This window comes from Grammomys surdaster, unplaced genomic scaffold (genome assembly GCF_004785775.1).
Source record: "Grammomys surdaster isolate TR1022 unplaced genomic scaffold, NIH_TR_1.0 958, whole genome shotgun sequence".
Classification (NCBI taxonomy): domain Eukaryota; kingdom Metazoa; phylum Chordata; class Mammalia; order Rodentia; family Muridae; genus Grammomys; species Grammomys surdaster.
Window position 1 is genome coordinate 4,881,040 of NW_021605377.1, and position 20,469 is coordinate 4,901,508.

General features: G+C 39.8%; 1 protein-coding gene across 6 annotated transcripts in view; it reads right to left on the reverse strand.

The window, feature by feature from the left end:
* Vezt (vezatin, adherens junctions transmembrane protein) overlaps window positions 1-20,469 on the reverse strand; it is a 62,477-nt gene that overhangs the window by 24,098 nt on the left and 17,910 nt on the right. For 3 of the 6 annotated variants that reach the window (XM_028783092.1, XM_028783091.1, XM_028783093.1), the window contains exons 2-5: window positions 12,353-12,487; window positions 9,310-9,399; window positions 5,799-5,971; window positions 2,198-2,473 (exon numbers count right to left, since the gene is read on the reverse strand). In XM_028783092.1, coding sequence (XP_028638925.1) covers window positions 2,198-2,473; window positions 5,799-5,971; window positions 9,310-9,399; window positions 12,353-12,487 — 674 coding nt within the window. The remainder of the gene's footprint in view (window positions 1-2,197; window positions 2,474-5,798; window positions 5,972-9,309; window positions 9,400-12,352; window positions 12,488-20,469) is intronic. The other 3 variants (XM_028783096.1, XM_028783094.1, XM_028783095.1) reach the window with 1 other exon arrangement.

Sequence of the window (20,469 nt, forward strand, 5' to 3'; positions counted from 1 at the left end):
TGAGGTGACATCTTTCAGTTCTCTTTACCCACTAGCCACCGAACAAGAACTTAGCCAGGGGTGAATAGTGCTTAATGGCCTACTTTACCTTTTCATGTTAAGTTCATGATATGGGTAAAAGTCAGACAACTACAAGTCCCAGCATCCTGTGTACATGTCTAAGCATTGGCTGGGTTCATAACCACTCATCACTCAGGCCTCTCAATAAGATGCTGTGTAAGTCAACAACGAGAAGGAGATACTACTTAATTTAAGTGTGACCTTTTAGTTTTTAAGATTTGACAAACAACTTAAAATTTGCTATCTACTGGTAAGAATTGGATCTAACCTAATGGAAGAATAAAATCAATATACACAGGATTGTTTTGCTTTGTACCCAGCAGCAGAAGGCGTAAAAGTCTTCAATGTCATTGTGGTGGCTTGGATAAAAATGGTTGCCACAGGACCATAGGGAGTGTCATTATTAGAAGGTGTGGCCTTGCTGGGGTGGGTGTGGCTTTGTTGGAGGAGGTGTGTTACTGGGGGCAGTCTTTGAGGTCTTTCTTTGAGTCTTTCTGTTGCCTGAGGGTCAATATGGAGAACTCTAAGTTCCTTCTCTAACACCACGTCTGTCCCTGTGCCACCATTTTTCCTGCCATGACAATAATGGACTGGACCTCTGAACTATAACCCGACCCCAGTTACACATTTTCCTTTATAAGAGTGGCCTTGGTCACGGTGACTCTTCACAGCAACAGAAACCTAACTAAGACACTCCTCTATCCTCTCAGGCTCGTTCTAAGGTGCACGAGAGCACAAGAGCACGGTGACTTCTACACATTCCTCCACTTCTCCACTCTGATCTTCCAGAGGTTTTCTGGAAAGAGGAAGGAAGCATAAACCCAGGGCAGAGCAGAGTGAGTGCAGCAAAGCCTAAAGGTGGTACCTCCCTCCTGGTCTTCACTGCATTCCCACAGCAGCTAATTAAATGCAGGAACCATTCACTGCATATTTATTTTCCCACATATAAATGGCAACAGAGAAACGTTTCATAGTGAGAAGGGGACAAGAGAAAAGCAAAACTCCTATATAATACATGATTGAAATATATCATGTACATGCAGGAGGATGTCAAAGTAAAACTCACTATATAATTGGTATGTGCTAATTAAACTATTTTAAAAATTTTTAATAAATTATGAACTATACTACGGTCTAACCGCTATCTGTGACTGTTTAGTAGGTAGCCTAGTGTACTGGAATCGGGCTTCTAAAGTCAGAGGTGATGGCTATGAACAACTGAATACATTGAATTGTATGCAAAAATGATTAGCATAGCATATGGAACACAGCTTGTCCCTAATGAGTGTAAGCCCCTGTCCTCTGTGTGTGCAATGTGGTGTATGCTCATGTATGTATTTATATGGGTATAGATGCCAGTGTACTCAGAAGGCCACACGCCCTGCACTTTCAAGACATTGTTCTCTTGAGACAGGTTCTATCATGGAATCTAGAGCTAGGCTGGAGGCCAGTTAGTCTCAGCAACGTTCCTGTCCCCACTCCTTTACAGCAGTGGGGTTACAGCTCCATGCCTGGCATTTTTAACAGGTGTGGGATGTGAACTCAAGTCTTCATGCTTGCACAAGTGTTCTTACCTGCTGAGCCATCGTCCCCGCCCTGCAATCCCCTTTCAGTATGTATACAGTATAAATATATATACATATATATGTATATATATATCTCCTGCATTGTAAAGAGGGATAGCTAGGCTGCTAAATATTTAGTTTCCCATGGGAATGTGCACCATCAGCTGCCAACAGTCAGCCTGCGAGTGTTAGTAATATATGCTTACATTTTAAAGTGAGTTCATGTCAGGTACATCTACAATCTCAACTGGGCAATGAGGCCTTTTGATAGGGAACGAAGGAAGCAAACGTGGGTTCCATTGCATTAGTGTTAAACACTCACTATCTCAGTCACACAGCAATAGGCCAAAGCAACTATGATTCGCAAAACATTTTTCACAGATCATGGATCTACGTAGATAAGCAGATCCCTACTGTACACCCATCTAGCATAGAATGACTCTCTCTCTCCACTAATGGCCTATGTCGACGTCTGCCATAGCTGTAACACAAAAATAAAAACGGATGACATTCTCCTTAAAGTAAATAGCAGAACAGGATCCTTTAAAAAATAAAGTGATAAATTAACTCACAGAGTAAATCCCCTGGAAATGACTTCAGTTTCTTGGATGAGACGTAGTGATTTTCTCACAAGGTTAGTGAAGGCTCGGCTATTGGCTGCCATGTCTTCCAAACGGACCCTATATTTTTTCAGAGTCATTTGCAGTTTGGCTGTCCTCCATAATTTCAAAACTCGTATGATCAAGTAAAGAAATAGAATTATTCCCCATACCAGCCAGGAAGACACAATCCACCACGTGGGAAACATGATGAGAAAACTAATGAAGGCGAACAGCATGGAGACATCCCTAGGAACACAGAAACCAAGAAAAAGATAGCTATCAGACAAGAAAGCAATGATAGAATTCAGCTGATTAAAGCAAGGCGCTAGCTTCTGTGTGAAGCAATACTGTGGAAATGTGACATGCAGCAGGGAGACGTGGGACAGTTTCACACATCTAGCACATTAGATGATGCTGCCTAGGTAGTAAAATTTCAGCTAGTGAACTTAGGTAAAGGACGTTGGAAAGAAGTGTCTTCTACAATGTTTTAGAAAATATAGCATCTATTAAGTTTTCGGTAAAGGACATTGGAAAGAAGTGTGTTCTACAACTGTTTTAGGTTGTATGGTATCAAATATGTAAATTATAGATTTAAAAACACAATTTTATAGATTTAAAAGTAAAGAGAATATCTCAGACATATTTGGGTTTGTTTTGTCTAAAGCCATTTGCACAAAGACCTATTGTACACAGAAGCCATTCTATGCCTTACTTGAAGGTATGATGGTGCAAGCCTACAATCCGAACATTTAGGAGGCTGAATATATGCAGTCCATAGAATAAAACCTTGTCTCAAGATCAGAGTCAAACCAGCAATAATAAAACATAGTCGGTAATTGAATAGTCATCTAACTTAATAATCATCGCTAATCTGAAAAACATTCTTGCCATAGATCATCAAACAGGCAAGCCTTGCTCGGACTTCTGTACTTCATTAAAGGAAATGACAGTATGCATAAAATTTTTATTTTGGTTGATTACAAATTTAGCGGGTTAAAAATACTTTTGTTAAGCAGTGAAAACTTTGGTGAAATGTGTACTCATAAGACAAGAACACGGGGTACTGTATCTAAGGACATGTATAAATAGCATCAGCTATACTTGGGAGTTAGTGTCATACTCGAAGTCATGTGACAATGCTTACATGTTGGATGTGCCTATGTTCCCTCATCGAGCTCCACCTTATCTTTAAACAGTCTTTTCACGGAACCTAAAGCCCATCATCTTGACTACAGCATCTGGCCATCATGGCCTCGGGGTCTGCTTAACTCCTCCTGCACACTGTGAGGGCAGATACATACCAGCACACCTAGGTTTTAGACTTTTATGTGGCTGCTAGGAATCTGAATTCAGGTATTAATGCTTGTGTGGCAAGAACATTACTCACAGAACTATCTCCCAGTTTGAGTGTGGAGAATGCTTCTTAATAAATGTTAGTCCTAGCTTCTTTCAGAATCCATTACTTTTAAAGACTATTTACAATCCTGGTAAAATCAGAAATTAAAATAGCATCGTTTACTTTTATATCATTAACAGCTGTGGTGGTTTGTGTGAGAATGGCCCACATAGGCTCATACATTTCAATGGTTAGTGACTAAGGAGTGGAACTGTTGAGAAGAATTTTTAGGAAGTATGGCTTTATTGAAGTGGGTGTGGCCTTGCTGGAAGAAGAATGTCACTGAGGGTGGGCTTTGAAGTTTCTCTTTTCCAACTGTCTGCTGCCCCTGGGTCAGGATGTAAAGCTCTCTGCTACTGCTCCAGCCCCATGCCTGTCTGTTTTTGGCCACAATCATCATAAACCAACCCTCTAAAACTGTAAACAAGGTCCCAACTAAATATGTTTTTTTATAAGTTGACCCGGTCATGGTGTCTCCTCATCAATAGAATAGTAATGAAGATAACAGCAAACTCTAAAAGCATTTACAAACTCTCATAATTGCTCAGCCAATCACCTTTATGGATTAAATACCAGTGTGGCTAATATTTAAAATCTGCATGTGCACATGTCTGTGTGTATGCACAGGAGGCCAGAGGTCAACTTTAAGTGCCATTCTTCAGGTACTACCCACCTGGATTTTTATTGTTGTTGTTCATCACTCTTGTGTATTTTTCTGAGACAGAGTCTCTCTGTGTAGCCCTAGCTGGCCTGGTACTTGCTGTGTAGACCAAGCTTGCCTCAAACTCCCGAGTGCCCGGATTACAGGCATGCACCATCACAAACAGCCCATTTTGTATTGTTTTTAATCTTTCCAAATAGGTTATGCTGGGCTATCCAGTGAGACCAGAGAGCTCCTGGCTTTGCCTCCTCAGCACTGGTATCGCATGCATATGCCACCATATCAAGCTTTAAAAAAAAGTGTGTGAGTTCTGGGTTTAAACTTGCATGGCAAACACTGGGAAATGAGCTTTCTCTACGTCCCATAAATGCTTAGCATCTACAGTTCATTTTTTGCAGATCTTTAAATTCATTAATTATATAAGTATAATATGCATATAAATATCCATTTTTGTGGGTCTTTTGGAGACAAGGTCTTCACTGTGTTGTCCAGAATGGTCTTGATTGCTTGGGCTCAAGCAAGTATCTTAGTAGCCTAGACTATAACCAGATTTGTGGGACTCTAGGTATACACCGCTATGCCAGGCAAATTTTTCTATTTTTAAAGAGAAAAAAATGTTTATTTCCTCATGATGCTATTTCAGTGACTGCTGGCTTAGAAACATACTTGGTTATCCAGGACAATGTGACAGGAAAGAAACTCAGAACACAGGACAGTTAATACAGCTACTTATGGAACTTGAACTGTGTGAGCAATAACTCTGTACATTCCTTGATTCATTCGTCCCGTCTCTGTCAAACATGATAAATGCATAGGAGAAGGGCATCAACGACTCCCATACATGTATGGCTATACAAAACATCATTCAGTATTTGTCGTTGCCTTTCTGAAGAGACTACTTTAAGACAGATTATGATCTAGGACTTTTGCATTAGACTCCTTTTCTGGTAGCCGAAAGGTTCCAGGAGTTTCATTTGTCTGTTTTTTCCTTTTGAGACAAGGTCTTTGCAGTATTGCCCTGGCTGGTCCCTAATTCCTGGGACCCTATGATCCTCCTGCCTCAGCTTCCCAAGTAAGCTTTCGAATAGTTCAAGTCATTCGTTATCAGTTCTGATCTCTTCTCAGGCAGTGTATCAGTACTTGGTGCTTTTTTTCCATCTCTCTACCTTCAGCATCTCTGGAGCATAGCTGTGACATTATCTGGCTGAGGCTGATATGTACACTGCATTGCTGTACAGATACTTTGAGGAATTTATCCCTAATTGTTGAGTAGCTAAATACAGAACTACTTTTTCTGAGTTGGATAAATACATGATAACTATTTTCCAGCACCGTTTTATTTTATTTTAATTAACTAATTATTTTTTATGTCTGGTGTATCACTACATTTGTTGTAATTCTAAACATAAACAGAATATTCATAAGGCCTTTACAGTAGAGAATATTATAATAGAGTTCTTCTGATGATACTCTATTTGTAGGCAGTCAACAGAGAAATGTTTTCTGGACAGTACCAAATATTAGGGGTTGCCAGGGAGCAGAGTGTTGGAAGGTGGCCATTTTCCTGCTGAGGTTGCCCTGCAGACAGGATGCTGGGATCAAGCAGCTCAATCAGCTCCACATCCTCTTGCAGTAGGACTTCCTGTTGCAGGATGGTATGCAATGAGTCCAGTCGAAATCCGGTGTCCTTGCCATCAAAACACAGGACGAGAAGTATTAATACATATGTAGTATTTCTAAGTTTATATAGTTCTAGCTACAGGTATTATTTTCAAAGTAGAATCCAAGAAGAAACAACAATCCAGTCTCTCCTTAGTGTTGACAGGTGTGGTTTTATTTTTCACTGTAAATATAAAACAAAGATTGAGGTGGACATTATTAAACTAAGAAAGATGAAAAATAAGTTTATAGTAATGAGATATAAAGTAATTACAGATTAATAACCTAGTCTATTTATAAATAGACTAAGTAAATAAAGAGAATAAATTCTAGTTAAATTACTGGTTTGTAAGTGAAATATAATATACATAAAAAATACAATACAAATGATGCTGACTCTGGATACTGTAACAATTGAGCCAGAGTGATGACTGAAGGAGACCGGCCGCCATAGGCTCACATTTGAATACTTGGTCCCTAGTTGGTGGAACTGGTCAGAAAGGAGTAGGAGGTGTAACCTTGTTCAATGAGATGTGTAATCTGGATGTTCTTTGAGGTTTCTAAACACTTGGGCCAATTTCACTGTGCTTTCTATCTCCTGCTAAGCAGTTAAAAACGTGAGCTCTATCATGGACACTAACCCTCTAAAACCATTAGCCAAAATAAATGCTTTGTTTAATAAACTGCCTTGGTCATGATTCTGTGACAGCAATAGAAATGTAACTAATGCACTTTATCAGAGGGACCAGGGCCTTCTAAAAATGGATACCCAGACACTGAGGACAAAGAATGAACAAGACTTACAAGTCTCTTCCTTCAGCAGTGTTGGAGATCATGCCCTGGACATGCCAGGCAAGTGCCCTGCCCCCAAGGCACACCCCTAGCCTGCGAGCATCTATACTTAAGGCTTTGAGAAAAACTGAAAGTAAATGATTACAATAACAGTGTGTATCAGGGTGCAGAGGCAGTTATAAAAATGACACAGAAGCACTAAACTGCAAGTCAGAGAAAAAGTGGGAAAAGCTGAGCTAGCCTTAAGCATGAACAAAACTGACCAGAGTGGCTGGAAGGATGAAGTCTTTCTAATCTGTGAGAGGAGACTCTGCTCTCCAGCATGGCAGAGGGAGAGAGATGAGGCAGCAGCCTTCGAACAGCAGGCTAGCTCTCACAGTAGCCTGAGATGTACACTGAGGGAGACTGAATAGCTTTTCAGAATTTCCATTTCAAAGCTTCAGTCTTTGGTAGTTATTTTTATCTATACATTTTAAGTTAAATTTATTAGTTTTGTATTTGGAGTATGTGTGTGGGTACACATGGAGATCAGAGGACAGCCCACAGGAGGCCACTGTATGGCTCCTAGGTTCAACTTCAGCTCGTCAGGCTTCACAGCAAAAGCCTCTACCCTGTGAGCCATCTTTCTGCGCCTTGTTTAAGTAATACATGACAACTTAAAATAAGGCAGGGCATGGTGACTTATGCTTGTAATCTCAGCAACTGGGCAGTTGGAAGAGGACGACAGCCACATACCTCAGATGAGGGTGGGCTATTTGGTGAGCTATCCTGGGCTACAAAGTAAGACAAAAAGAAAACAAAAACAGAAGCAAAGTAAAACAAAACATAAAATTATATTAATGGGGTACCATGTAAGTTTTGGTACACATACACTGTGGGACGCTTACATCAGGTTAAACACATTTAGCATCTCAAATATTTATATTTCTGTATAGTAAAATTTTCTAAAATCCTTTCTTATAGTTTTTGAAATGTATAGCATATTAATGGTATTTATAGGCAGCCTACTGTTTCCATCATACCAGAACTTACTTTTAGCTAACTGTCACTTAGCACCCACTGGTCACTGGTATAGCTGGCAGGAGCTCTGCACTGCTAGTGGGATCCTGAGTAAACTGGCACATTTTCAAAAAGCCTGAGAGCCAAGACCTAAGTACCCAGGCCTGGATCTTGGCTCTATAACTTAAGCAAGCTAATAACATCCCAGAGCCGCTTTCCTCATCTGCAGAGGGGTAACAACAGTACCTACTTCACTGGATGAAACAATTGACATCTGCAAAGCTTGAAGACAAGTTTCTGCAGAAAATATTATGTTACCACAGAGGAAATAATTCAAGAGGCAAAACCAAAACAAAACCAAACCAAAGAAACTTCAAAACCCCAAACCCCAAAACATGTTATGTTTATGCATCATAACATAAAACTTACCAAACTTACCAACTAGGTAATTGATACTAGGCTGGTAAAGGAAATAAGACACAATAGGATGAAGTGTTCAGAAAAGCTAGGATTACCTATTGAAAAGACTGACAGAGACTGAGAGGGAATAGGAAAGAGTTCCGTCACAGAATAACAGCACGGATACAACCCCAAGGATAAAGGAGTTAAAAGGCTGGATTCACGGATAAAACTATGGACAGGAAAGTTGGTTAGGGTTAAGTTGTGCAGACACATGTTGAAGTGATTGCTAAGCTGATGTGATGGTAACAGAGAAATACTAGTTTTTAAGAAAGGCATCAATGCTCAAACTAGAGAAGCAGTGTGTTATATTGGAAAAAACACAAGCTTTGGACTCAGAAACTCTGGGTTCAAATTTTCCCTTATTATTCCCTTGCTGAATCAACAAGCATTCCCTTGCTATCTAATTCTTAGTTTTCTCTTACTGGTAAATAGACCAAATCTTATAATATGGTTTGGTGTATCCAATCAAAATGTGAAGGCTTTGTAAATGACTGCTTTCCAAAAGTTAATTAAAAAAAAAAATCAAAAGCAAATCATACTTCTTAGGGTCAGCAGAGAATCCTCACACCTGCACGCTTGTAAGTTCATCACGTCTCCGAGAACCAAGAGGGCCCAGCAAGCTGAGTGTTCTGGGTATACTGGATGGCTTTACATTGGTAAGTCATAAGGCTAACTGTGCCTCTTTAGGGGCTTGGCTAAGTGGCAGATACATTACAGCAGAGACAGTGAGAGGGAGGGGTTTTACAGGAACCAGCAAAGCCATCAATACTGACTCTGGGAAAGTGTGATTTATCAGTCCCTCAGGACTGAGCTGATTGTACTAATCGCTGTATTTATTTCCTTCCTTCCTACGAGGAATCTCAGGAAGGATGACAGTAAATTAGCCGTCTAATAAACAAGGCAGCACAAAGTACCAGAACACTGGCTACCTTTTATAAGAAATACGAACAATACAGCTAGCCCTGTTTAAAGCTCCCCTGTTACTGTAGAATTTCTAATAAAGACCAATCATATCAAAATCAGCATCAAAACAGATCCCAGCCCCTCAGTCCTCTCATGATTCCAGGGGACCCTAGAGAGGAACAAAATGAAGCAAAGTAAAGTAACACTCACCAACTTGTGGAGTAAGTCATCTTTCTTACTGTGCTGAGAAGAAAAAGTCCAACTCTTGATGGTTTCTGTCAGTTTCAACAGGATGCCTTGCTAAAGATTATGAATGACATCGTGTAGGATTATTAATTAAACACACTCAAAAGGCAGAAAAACTAAACAACTTACCTCTAAGTAACTGGACTTTTTTATCAGAAAAAGAGAGAACCCCTCCTGCAGGTTATCGCTCAGTCAGCGGGCTACAGCCCCTCACTTATTCCTGCTTCTAGTTGCACAGCAGCGTGACCCACAACTGTACTTGCGTTGCATTCCTGGGTCCTTAACTAAGCCTTTAATTCAACAGACTGAAATGAGAGCTGTAAATCTGACAATAAAAACGTCTCTATGATGTGCCCCATTTATCATGGAAATACTAAAGGCTCTCTGTGTCAACAGGATAATTATATTTATTTCAGAATGAAATTATAATATAGTCTGCATTCTCAATATTCGTATCATTTGGTTATAAAATACTAAAGTAGAAAGATATTTTAATTCGTTTATAAGAACTGTCATGTCAAAAGTTTTATTAACAAACCAATTAAATATGTAATCTATCTTCCCAGCCCCATTCCCTGAGCATGGCAGTAAATGGAGTTTATAGGCTTTTAGTGGTTCTATGTCCCAGGTCCTGCAAACAGCCATGCAGACAAGGATGAATGCACATAACTGCTGCTTTAGAGAACTTCATAGAGAAGCAAAGACAGACAGACCGCAGGAATGAAATGAAATCATTCTGTAATATTTTACAAACTTATTAGCAACTCATTCTGGCTATACAATCCAAAGTTATCCTTTTTGATACTTGTATGCTGAAGAATGATGACAATTATAGAAAATGAAGACTTTAAATATTTTCTTACAGTCATTTTCTGAATGATTTGTGTTTGGAATCAGGTCAGGACTTGTAAACTTTCTGAAATGGCCCTAACCACATGCCTGCAATTTTGTATGTTTTTGTGCAAAAAGGCATTCTTAGCATTGACAATCATAGAATCAAAATACCAACAAATTCTGAACAAAGTTGACTATGTTCTACATCCTACAGGATCAAGTATTCAGTTAAGATTTACCTCTTCATGTAAAAATACACTAGCACAACAATCTCACTAGCACATAAACTGGCCTTTGTCTGTCCCTTCCCCCTTCCCCTTTCCCCTCTGAGACATGGTCTTTCTGTTATATAGTCCTGGCTGGCCTGAAATACCCTATGTGGACTAGGCTGGCCTCAGATACCCACTTGCCTCTACCTCCTAAGTGCTAGGATTAAAGGTGTGTGACACTATGCCCCATAGCTTTTGTTTTTAATACATGGTCAAGCCATATGCATACAAATATATTCAAATAAATTTTGTTATGATTTATTATCAGAGAACACTTGGTTTGTATACATGTTTTATATACCGAGATACCTAAGGATGCATAACAATTTCTTGAACAAAAAGAAGTCTTGAGTAGATGAAGATTAAGGAGCTCTGAACTAGGGCAATTATGACTCAAGAAGAGATTCAGAGAAGCTTAGACGATGTGCTGACTCCCTCAGGATACTCATTGACTTTAGTGACCAGTAGAGCATGTCTTTATGCAAGAATGGAGTCATTCTTGACAAACTTAATACAAGATATTAAATGTTAGTCCAGTCTTCAATCTGTGATTAGCTCTCTCAACCTATTTGGAAAACATTATATCCAATTCCAAACAACTTGTAAGAGGGAGCTCTTGAGCCTGGGGCAGAAGTTGGGATAGACACTTGCTGATCTCACATGGGTCTAATGAGTTGAGTCCAGGCAGACGTGCCCCTGCATTCAGGTCAGTGAAGCAGATAGTTCCATTTAAGCCAGGACCCTGCGGTCAAGCCTTTGGCTTGTGCCTTCTGTATTTCTGGGGACTTTATCATGTTCTACTGGGTTGAGGATACTTGGGAGAATGGCTGGGGACAAGGGTTTATACATCAGCAGCAGTATCTTGGCACACTGTCACACAATGGCACTTAACTAGGATACATTTTTATATGTAAGCTTACAATAACCTCTCTGAGGTGGTTGCCCCATGGGAAGTGGCACTATTAGGAGGTGTGTCCTTGTCAGAGGAAGTGTACCACTGTATACTAAGTGTACTAGTACACTGTAACCAAGTGTACTAGTGTTGAGGTCTCCTAGTGCTCAAGCTCTGCCCAGTACAGAAGAGACCCTCCTCCTGGCTCCCTGTGGAAGACAGTCCCCTCCTGGCTGTCTTGAGATCAAGATGTACAACTCTTGGCTCCTCCAGCACCCTGTCTGCCTGCACACTGCCATGCTTCTTGCCATGATGATAATGGACTAAACCTCTGAAACTGTAAACCAGCTCCAATTAAATGTTTTCTTTTATAAGAATTATCATGGGCATGCTGTCTCTTCAGAGCAATGGTAACCCTAAGTAAGACATGTCCCCCCACCCCCCAGACTTTGTAGGCCATTGTGTGTGTATATAACTCAGTGGTAAAATGAATGTCTATGTGGTGTAAAGAAGGGACATATTTAAGCCATGCACCCAAACGACAATGAACCTCCAAGATGGCAGGATGACTCCGGGAGAGCATCTTGCTGCCAAGAAGGAGCACCTGAGTTCAGTCCCTGGAAACTGCCGTGGAAGGATTAAGTGAACACGGCACTTAACAGAGAATTACCACAGGCAAATGTTTAGTATATTTCTTTGGTCCTCCAGATAATTTAAATACTTAAAATATATCTTATTTCTCAAGTCATTTTAATTTCACTTCATATAAATGACTCACACGCACAAAAAAAAAAATTCCAGATGAGCAATAAAAACTGACATTCCTCTCACAGTTCTATACTATCCATGAAATAAAAAAACCTCATGTGAGGAAGAACTGAACTCAGGCCCTGTGCATGCTGGGAGAGCACTGTCCCACTGAGCTCCATCGTTGGCCCTAAAAGACAGCTTACGTAATCATTAAGGTAAAGAACGGATAAAGCCATGGGACATGAGTGAGCATGCGTCTTACTTTCTGTAGGACTCTGGTGGGTGGAGGCTGAGGTCCCTCTGGTGTCGAGCATTTTTCTGGTTTTGGTGACAAAGAAGAACATATCTCAAAATCTGTGTGTCCCAAATCCTGTAAGTACTGGTAAAGTGGAGAATTCTGAAACAGGAAATGAAGCAAATTTCAAGATCACTAACATTTCAAAAGTTTTGGGATCAAATTCAAAAATCACACCTGAGTACCAGCATAAGTCACATTTTCTCATGGCCTCTCCTAGGAGCACTGGAATGATCTGCTATAGTAAAATGCCATCGAACACCAATAAATCAACCTCAACCAGCATGCAATAGAAACACCCAAAAAGGAAAAGCTCTAAACAGACACACATTTTTTTGAGTGAGCACCAGAAAAAAAAAAAACCCTCAGAATTATAAACAGATTTCTTAAGCAATTTTTTAATCCAAATTTTTGTTGTCTTTAAGTAAACCATTCTAAAATAGGCAGTGCTGGCTATTGTTAACTGCTAAGAGGACCTACAGTGAAACAGTTATTATTAGAGCCAAGAAAACCCAAGTATATCCATTATAATATTCTGTGTAATGTTGTGGATAGCACATCTTACTTTATTTACCACTAATATGTACATTACCCATCATGCTTGACACTACAAGTAAAACTCAAGTTCCTTTAAGAAAAGCCATCACTCACATATTAGGTAATGCCAGATATGAGAATGGTTTAAAAAAAAAACCCACGAGATTACAGTGTTTAAAAACACAAACATCTTATGATGGGAGTGATATAACACCCCATATTCTCAGAATTAAGGAGGTTGAAGGCCAGTCTGGATCATTTGTTAAGATCCTGTCTCACAACAAATAAAAAAAATTAAAATAAGGTAGCTCTGGAAGCAAAGTTTAGGTTCAAAATCCAACTCTTGACTGTTACTGGCTAAGTAATCTGCGGCGATTTACAAACTGCCATGAGTACTTCAGTTGTCTCACCTAAAAACAAGATACTTATATTTAATGCAGAGAGATCCCTACACACCTTTAATTTCATGTTTGGGAGGCAGAGGAGCAGAGGGCACAGAGAGATAGAAGCAGAAGCAGAGGCAGAGTCTTTTGAGTTTTAAACTAGTCTGGTCTACATAGTGAGACTATGTCTCCAAAACCAAACCAAACAAAAAACCAAAAACCAGGAAACATTTAGAAGAGTTCCAGGCATATTCCTTTTTGTAAGTTACACAGATCCAAGTGTTTCCTCCAAGACTGAAACATTCTGCCCTGCATTGAAGTTCTTTAACGAGGGAGGTAAACAACTTAAAATATCTTCAGGAAGTCCCTGAAACTGACCAAATTCACTAGGCCCCTTTCTGCCAGAGAATGAAATTAAAGCTGAGACTCTCTCTCAGGCAAATAAAGCTAAGCTACAAAGAAGACTCTCAGACAAGCTAAGCTATAAAGAACACCTTGAGATCAGACTTGTGGGAGAAGCAGGAACCAGCCACGGTGTCTGGAAGAGGTTTAAGCCACCTGAGGCACCTGGAAAAGTCACTCTATGACCTGTTGAGTTGCCTGCAGACTGTGCAGTGTGTTCCAGGTTCCCAGCTTTGTGAGATTGTCACCAGTCCTGGGGGTGGGCTTTGGTGATGCAGCTGCCTTTGAGTCATTCCTGCTTCTGTAAGTGACCCCTCACCTATATTCTTGTAGTTCCAATAAAAGTCACTGCTACACCAAGTTGGATTTTAGTGGAATCTGTACTTCGGTCTGTCGTGGTTCCATGTCTGGGGTGAGTAGACAAGTGCGTGGCTTCTCCCCAGGAAAAGTTTGTCACACAATACCAAGTCACTCTAATTCCATTAAACAGAAACATACTGTTACTATTAAATGAAAATCTATTGAGAAACTTCCTTGGATCACTAGCAAAAATTAATTGTAACCTTCTTTTTACCTTTTCTAAAGTAAAAATTGAGTAACATGTTTTAAAAAGAAACCTTGAGGGGCTATAGAGATGGCTCAGTGGTTAGGAGTACTTACTGCTCTTGCAGAGGACTTGATTTTTATTTCCAGAACCCCATATTCTGGCTAACAACCATGTGTAACTCTGGTGTAAGAGACTCCAATAAACACATTCTCAAATGCATGCAAATCATTCATATACATAAAGTAAATAAATCTTTAAAAATAAATAAACTTTGAAGGGGGGCAGAGAGATGGCTCAGCAGTTAAGAGCCACTTGTGTTCAGTTAAGAGGCACTTGTGTTCTTGAAGGGGACCCAGGTTTGGGTCCCAGCACACACCCTGGCAGTTCATAACTGTCTGTAACTAACTCTAGGTCTGGGGGATCTGACATCCTCTTCTCACCTCCAGAGGCACCAAGCATGTACTTGGTAAACAGACATTCATGTAAAATATCCATACACACAAAATAAACAAATCTTTATAAAGCCTTGATTCCATTCAATGAGATACCCAAATCTTAAAAAACAAACAAGAGGGCTGGAGAGATGGCTCAGTGGTTAAAAACACTGACTGCACTTCCAGAGGTCCTGAGTTCAATCTCCAGCAACCACATGGTAGCTCACAACCATCTGTAATGAGATCTGATGCCCTTTTCTGGTGTGTCTGAAGATAGCTACAATGTATTCATATATAATAAATAAATCTTAAAAAAAAAAAACAAATAAGAATATCAAAATCTGTCAATCAGTGCTAGAGACACAGCTACAAGACCAGCAACAGAGCTGCCGGTCTAAACTAGGGAAGAGGGAAACAGACTCTCCAAAACACTCTAGTTTATTCAGGAACAGCAAAGGACTGAAATCTTGGGTGCTCATGTGCCATGGTGGATATCCTAGAGGGTCAGGGCAAGGAAGGGTTCTTAAGGGACAAATGAACCACTGGTTCAAGGGGCAGATGGAAGGGGCTAATTTTTATTCATTGGAGCTAATGGAGGGTCTGTATAGAACTGACAGAACCAGAAAATTCAATTTTAGGGAATATTCTCTGTGACAGTGTCTGTTCCTGTCATTGTGTACATTTGGCAAACAAAGGAGCTCCAGAAAACATTTTGCTTGGGTTTGGCATAAGTGGCTCATTTGCTACAGACAACTTCGACACAGCTGACTTTGTGGCTAAATCTTAAGTGTCTGACTTGTACCATCTCACTGAAAGTTCAATGGGGCATTCTCACTATATCATTATTAGTGTTATTTCCTTATCTAGATGATACAACAGATTCACTCAGCCAGAGAGGGGACTGAATAAAGAATTTGACCACAAAGCCAACAGTCTGAAATATTACAGTAAAGAACACTGAGAAACATTCCCTTAGCTGTCTAAATCAACCCGTCTCAACCTTTAGATGGTGACCCCTTTGGGAGTTGAATGACCCTTCTACAGGAGTCACCTAAGACCATAGGAAAACACAAATATTTACACTACAATTCAAAACAGAAGCAAAATTACAATTATGAAGTAGCAATGAAAATAATTTTATGGTTGGGGTCACCACAACATGAAACTGTATTAAAGGGTTCCAACATTAGAGAGGTTGAAAATCACTGGTCTAAATGAAAAAGATGCCAAAGAAGCCTACTTACAGCTTTATCCAAAGAAACCAGACAATTACAGGAGGCATTATGCAATAGGAGAGATGCCTTCCTTAGACTCAGTTTCCTTTGGATTCTATCCGTGAGTTCTGAATGTGATGGAACCAGTGTGTGAGACTGGGAATATGAGACAAAGGCCTTTTCATTTCACCTTTAAGAAAAATATCTTAAACAGTATAAGGAAAAGGGTTTCTTATTTCTTTATTCAATTTTTAAGTTTCTGGCAACATATATGGGTAAGTTTCTTTGATACAGGGGCTTTCTAATACAGCACTAGCTGGTGGGGCCCAGAACTCCCTAGTGCTAGAATACGAGCACGCACCTTCAATTGTTTGCTGGCTTTGTAGTATGTGCTTTTTTTTATTAAGACAGGGTCTCCTGTAGCACAGACTGGCCTGAACCTGCTATAGAGGCAAGAATGACCCCGACCCTCCTGCTGTTTCTGGTAGTTTGTGTGTTGGGAACAGAGCCCAATGTTAGGCAAGCACTTTATCAACTAAGCTATGGCCCCAACTTCTAAATGGTTTCTTTTAAAAGCACCTATAACGTTTATTGAAAGAGTGCTTTTCAAGTTGAACTATGAGCCCTACCCTGCTCTGACTTTAGGGTGCCAAAAGAACACTAGCTCATTTGTTTGGCTTGACCTTTTGAAAAGTTTATATATTAAAAAAACAAAAGTAAAAAACAAAACCCCTAGCTTGTTTTTAGAACCCTTTCTTCACAAGAACTCCAGGGGCAAGAATAATAAATAAGATGGATCAAAGTGAAGTTTCTCTAGATTTGCAGGCCATATGGTCTCTGGTAGAAGAGTCAAGCCCACTGCTCCAGAGTGAAAGCAATAGAAACAATGGACACATAAACCCTCAAGTGTGGTTATGACCCAATAAAACTTTATACACAAGGAAGTCTGGAATTCCTACCACTTTCATCTTACAGAATGAAATAATTTTGATACTTTTCTGATAATTTATAAAAGGAAAACCATTTTCTGTACAGAGGTCCTTATAAAAAATTAATATGGAGAGAATCTGACCCAATGACCTTAATTTACTGCATCCTCTTCCAATTATAGCCTCTGCTAAGACCAGGTATCCTTCTGAGAAGAATGTATTTAAGTAAAAAATTTCAAGTGAGAAAATAAGTAGGAGTAGACTGGTATATTTGATAACATCATTACTGCAACTGGAGTAAGAGAAGACTTGTAGAATCTTGTTTTTAAAAGTTTTATTTCTTTTTATTTTATGAGTTTTGTCTGCATGTTTGTGCACTGCGTGCAACCAGTGCCCATGGAGGCCAGAAGGTGGCGCTGAGCAGAGTTTTAGACAGTTGTGCTAGGAGTTGAATGGGGCTTTCTGGAAGATGAACCAGTTTTAAACCACACAGCCATCTCTCCAGTCAATCAGGGCATCTTTTATCTGTTTTTGCATTCAATTTATTGCAACTTGTTTTGTTGGTAGTTTTTTCCCCTTCTGTTTCAAATTCTACTGAATGCAGTATATAAAAGAAAAGTAAGCTTTAAACAGATGTGTTCATTGAAAAGCAAGAAGTACTTTGGCAGTCTTTTCTAGTACTTACAGCAAAGGCAAATGGTTATGACAAAAACTGACAAGTGATAGTCAACCTGGAGGGTTAGCCTTAGTGAGACATGAAGAACACGTTTCTTAGTGAAACGGCAAGAACATGAAAGCTTCCTGATGAGCTGAGGAAGCACAAAGGGTGAAGACTTAGCATCAAAACTCCATCACTGGGCTGGAGTGGGGCTCAGAGGTTAAGAGCACTGGCTGCTCTTCCAGAGATTCAGAGTTCTATTCCCAGCACCCACATGGCAGCTTGCAAATGTCTGTATCTCCAGTTCCAAGGGATTTAATCCCCTCTCACAGATATGCATGTAAGGAAAACACCAATGCACATAAAATAAAAATAAATAAGTTTGAAGAAAACCTCGGTCATTCAATACAAAATGCACATTTTTTTATGACAAGGTAGAGTTCCCCCCTACTGCAACCATTCTAGTCACTTTTATTTAGGTTTGGGGCCAGTAGGTCTAAGAAACAAATAAATGTATGGAAAGATCTATTTTTCCTATAGTGAGCATTATCACACACTAATAGTAACTTTGGAAAGGAGGTGTGCAGGGTGTGCAAATGGTTTGTTATAGCATAACTCTTTTCCTTGGTTTAAGCAAAACAGAATTATGAATGTTTTGGTTGTTTTGTGAAAAGAAAGCATTAACACTGGACTCAAAGTATAATTCTTAAGTCTTGAAGTGAGTCACTGCTGCCAAAAGAAATATGAGAAAGCTTAGACACAGCATGTGGGAGCTCCTCCTCAGGAAATCCTTGTGGTTCACTGTTCCTGTAAATCCTAGTTGACAGAAACACACACCACAGCACCAGCAAGAATTCTGCTAAGGGAGGAAAATAGCCGAGAGTTTTGGGTTGTGCTAGGGTTTTTCTGGTGGTTGAAGCATATTTTTGCAATAAAAATAAAAGCAGACAAGAAAGCTCTAATTTTTTTGTTGAACAAAAAGTTCAAGAAAATGGCTTATCCAGGTCTTCTCCTTAGGGCACTTCATGGTGTCTCCCACCCCTGTGCCACACATTCAGATATTAGGTCCTATCCAACCAATGTCTCTGTAAAGTCTGAAGCACTCATTTAACGTGGTATTTTTTTTTTATTTAATAGTCTATGATAACATTCTATAAAAGGGTCAATGCCGTTATTTTAAAACTAAGTTCAGTTCAAAAATGGACAGGCTGGATAAAATACTTTCTTTATTAAATTATCTCTTGTAATGTGCTTCAAACACAACAGAACGCGATATAAGTTTCAGGTCTAGTGCTGGAGAACTCTCCTAATAAGTGGTATAGGTACCCAGGAGGAAAAGCTAAAGACAAATTATAAATCTGTTGGAGGTTGACACACCCGAAGAGCTGTTTTACAGAAGGATCAACCACACTGGCTGAAAGCACCATGGCTGGAGGAACTGGCAATGGTCTTTGCCTCCTATAATGACGTCTGTCTATCGTTAGCTTTGCAGTACTGCAGACTCGAACCATGCATCTCATGGCGTGCCATGTCCGAGAGCCTCCCCAGGACAGAAACGGGGAGCAAACCCTATTCCTGGAACCACGTGTCTCCATGGAGATGGCCCATAGTGGAAGAGTGACCCTATTTCAGTTTTTGGAGGGCTTGGATTGCAGGTGTGCAACACTATGGGTAGCAAAAAGGTGAGTTTCTTTACAGAACTGTGTCATGACCTCCCTTTAACTATGAAACTTGAGGCTTGCAAGAATTGTAGCTGAGCTAAAGAACTAGTAGATTATTTCTCCTTGAATTTCATATAATTTAAGTGAATTCTGGTTATTAGAAGACATCTGTTGGAATATCAAGGCAAGAAATGTGTATCTGACTAACTGGGCCATAGATAGAAACTTGGAAAGGCAAGTGTCTAAGTAAACCCTGTCTCCTTCAGAAATGGCTCCTTCCTAGGTGACTTCCTTTATACTGACATGAAAAACACCACCAGTGTCCATGGACTCAGTTCTCTATGTCATAGATTTCACTCCTGTAGACTTAAACAACCATGGGGAGGTGATACTTAGAAGACAAACTAGTATCTGTTTGCAAAATTGTTACTTTTTTCTTGTCATCACTCTGTTAACAAGTGTGCAACATTTCCATTATTATGTGCATCAGTGCCTAGACAAGGTCTGAAGTATACTGGAGCACATGTGCAGGGTACATGCAGACACCATCTCAGTTTGTAGAAGAGACTCGAGCATCTGTTGACTTTGCTATCCGTGGGAAAGATCAAGGCTTCACGGAACCAACCCTCCACAACTGTGCTGATCGGTCAGGGCTCATTAAAACTTTTTCCACTTGTGTTCCATTTATATTTGATCAAGATATATAATTTGCTTACCCTTATATATCTGTTTTACTGCTTTGCTATTTTTAAATTAAAATCTTAACCAAAGGACATAAAATGAGAAATAACTGTTTAGCCAACAACCCTCAGCATTTAGCCTTTTTCTTTCAAAGTGAAATAGACATTCTTTAGCTTGGGAAGAAGCCTTTCCTCAGAATGTAGTAAATATTTATGTGTGTGTGAAAGGCTTTTGAAATGTTTATATAAAATGGAATGCACTTCACTCAGTTTTCTGCACCTGGCTCTCTCCACTTACTCCGCTGTGGAGATCTTTCTATATCAGGAATGATCTTCTACTTACTCCCTTTAGGTGTTCTCACAGCACTTCATTCCTGTCATCACCTAGCCAGCCTCCTACTGCTGGGTGAAAAGAAATTAATGACTGCTTAAAATCAAAGTAAAACATGGTAGTGGTACATGCCTGTAATCCCTACACTTGGGAGGTGAAAGCGGGAGGTTATGGCAGGTGACTGACAACAGAGAAACAGGGACGGTACCTACACTTCTGGTTTCAACAATTTCATGTTGAACAATGGTGATGTTTACTGAAACATGAAACAGTGGCAAAGCATGAGTTGGAGGAGAAAATAGGAAGTT